A 2,787-nucleotide genomic window follows, 5' to 3' on the forward strand; every position below is an offset into this window, starting at 1 on the left:
GGAGCCCAGCCAGTGGCAGCAGCTACACCTGAGCCTAGGCTAGCTGCAGTAGCTGATCCTCAGAAACTATTGGACAGATGGACTAGACTACATCCTCCTGTCTTTGGGAGTGAGCGACATGAGGATCCCTAGGATTTCATTGATCGGTACAAGGATAGACTGTACAACATGAGGATATTGGAGTCTCATGAGGTAAACTTTGCTACTTTTCAGCTAGAGGGCAGAGCCCGTAGATGGTGGCAGTCTTATGTTCTTGGCAGACCAGCAGATTCTCCTCCTATGACTTGGGACAGGTTCACCCGTATCTTCCTGGACAGGTATATTCCACCCTCTCAGAGGGAAGAGTTGCGGTTTCAATTTTAGCAGCTCCAGCAGGGTCAGTTGTCAGTGATCGATTATGAGGCGAGATTTTCTGAGTTATCACGCTATGCACTTATGATACTCCTTACTGAGGCAGAGAGGGTGCAGAGGTTTGTTGCGGGTTTACATATTGGCATTCAGGCCACTATGGCTCGAAAGGTTGAAATGGGTACTTCTTATGAACTAGTCGTGGAGATAGCCCGCAGGATTGAGGGTGTACGTCAGCGGAGCCGCGAGCAGATTACTAGTAGGTAACTATAAGAGCGAACTTTTTTTTCATTTTATCTTTTGTTTTTTTTCCCTCTCTTCCCTTTTCATTTCCGGTGGAGAAAATGTAATTATCGTAATGGGAAAACTCCCTCATATATTTTCCCATCAAGTTTGACCGGATCTCTCTTTTCATACAGTTATAGACAGGTTTTAATTTGCAGAATTATTATGGTAAATACTTGTATACTCATCTACCTCTTAAGGAAATCAAATTCCGCAAATTAAAGTGTATCTAAAACTGTTCGAAAAGAGAGATATGGTTACCTCTTAAAAAATATACGTTTTACCATTACCAGGATTACAATTTATAGTTACCTAACACAGAATATCCCATACATTAATTAGGTTACCTGAATTATTCCTACAAAGAATATATATAAATCTGAAGTTATTAGGAGGTGAAACAGCAAAAAACCAGGTAATATTGCAATAGCCATTTAGAGGCACAAACACAACATCTTTCAATGGCAGCATTCATCAACGTCCTTGCCTTAGTTCTTTGTCTTGCCCTCTTTTATGAAGGTATTAACCTCAACCACTTTTATTATTCTTCTTCCTTTATTCATAATAAGGGGACTCTAAACAAATTTAAAAAAGTGTGTGTAAGTTTAACCTAATTTATATAGTGTAATTTTTCGACAAACGGGATTCATGCCTCCCTAGTTCCGCCCATGATTCATGTCCTCTTGCTTTCACTGATCTCTCTCTATATATATGAATTAGCACTTCTCATATGAAGCGGAAACAACTTTAGTTATTCTATCAACTTAACTTGCTATTATTAATGCTTGTTGTTTCTACTTCTTTTTCATTTTTTTTTGAACCGGGGTCTATCGAAAACAGTCTCTCTACCTTCACAAGGTAGAGGTAAGGTCTGCGTATATTCTGCTCTTCCCCGACCATACTTTGAGGGATTACACTGAGTTTTTTGTTATTGTTATTGAATTAGTGCTTCTCGCTTCAATTCCATAATTTCCAATGTAAAAGAACCAAAAAGAAAAAAACCCAAATATATCAAGATTTACAAGCAATGGAATACTAATACTCTTTTTTTCTTCATTTTCAGGCATTGAGAGTTTTGGATGCAATCCTGGCATTGTTATCAGCCAAGCAAAACTGAACGAAACCATCAACGGGCAACAAATATGGAATGCAACTGTGGAAAATACATGTGATTGTGTTCAACTTGATGTAAAACTAAGCATTCCCAATTTCGATTCTGCCGTTAAAGTTAACACTACCGTCATCTCCAAATCCCATGACGATATCTATGACGTTAATGGAGGCCTTCCTATTTATCCACACAGTGGTGTCTTCTTCACTTATGCTGGCCAAAATCTCAACGTTACAATAAATGATCATACCGATGCTTGTTCATGAGCAGATGGAAAAAATAATTAATGTAGAATTACTTTTTTCTTGATTTCTATGCGTTTATATTGTAAAAGAAAAATTATATCTGGTTGAAGGATAAATAAATTCTTTGCTTTTGTTTGTCTTTTTATATTTAAAGTGAAGTTTAAGTGTTGAGTTTGATGTTTTAAATGGTTTACTTGATTGTTTCCAAATAATTAAAGTTGTTAAAGGTAATAGAAAAAAAAGACAGTTCGAAGCACGAAACACCGAGAAGTTACGTGTGATGTAGGTAGTGTAGGTTTAATAGATATTAATTTCGAGTTGTTACGATAATATGAGTATTAATTTATATACATGGACATTATTTGCATAATTATGTTTTTTTAAAGAATAAACTATAATTAACTAAGAGTCCGTTATGATTTATGACAGTGATTAACGACTAGAGATATAACTTGCTGTAGCACTTTGATCAAATTTGTGTTTGTACTTGCTAGAGATCAGAATCTCAATCATTCAAATCTAAACCTATTAATTGCATTATATTTTTTCCTTTCACAGCCAGCTATTAACTCTTAATAAGTCTAAATCATTAAGAGAAAAATCTGGATCATTCAGACATTATATGAATGTCTTAAAATCATTAAGACGTTCATTTAAAGATTCATGTGAATGTAACCTTTTACTAATACTCTATTTATTACCATTGTCAATCACCAGATTCACGTCGAAAAAAAAACCCAGACTCACCACCACACAACTTATAAAATACACAAGAGGGGGTGAAATAAGTGAATTGAG

General features: G+C 35.8%; 1 protein-coding gene across 1 annotated transcript; it reads left to right on the forward strand.

Moving 5' to 3' along the window:
- Positions 1–1,039: 1,039 nt before the first annotated feature.
- Positions 1,040–2,104, forward strand: LOC104087627 (uncharacterized). The gene is made up of 2 exons (XM_009592159.4): positions 1,040–1,152; positions 1,697–2,104. Exons 1-2 carry the CDS (start codon positions 1,095–1,097, stop codon positions 2,008–2,010), a joined length of 372 nt encoding a protein of 123 aa, XP_009590454.1. The 5' UTR covers positions 1,040–1,094; the 3' UTR covers positions 2,011–2,104.
- The last annotated feature ends 683 nt before the right edge of the window (positions 2,105–2,787 follow it).

This window comes from Nicotiana tomentosiformis, chromosome 8 (genome assembly GCF_000390325.3).
Source record: "Nicotiana tomentosiformis chromosome 8, ASM39032v3, whole genome shotgun sequence".
Lineage (NCBI taxonomy): Eukaryota > Viridiplantae > Streptophyta > Magnoliopsida > Solanales > Solanaceae > Nicotiana > Nicotiana tomentosiformis.

Excerpts from the sequence above, each read along its gene's own strand:
- LOC104087627 (XM_009592159.4), top strand. The coding sequence starts at position 1,095 with ATGGCAGCATTCATCAACGTCCTTGCCTTAGTTCTTTGTCTTGCCCTC. Across the intron at positions 1,153-1,696 it reads TCTTGCCCTCTTTTATGAAG|GCATTGAGAGTTTTGGATGC; the intron begins GTATTAACCTCA and ends CTTCATTTTCAG.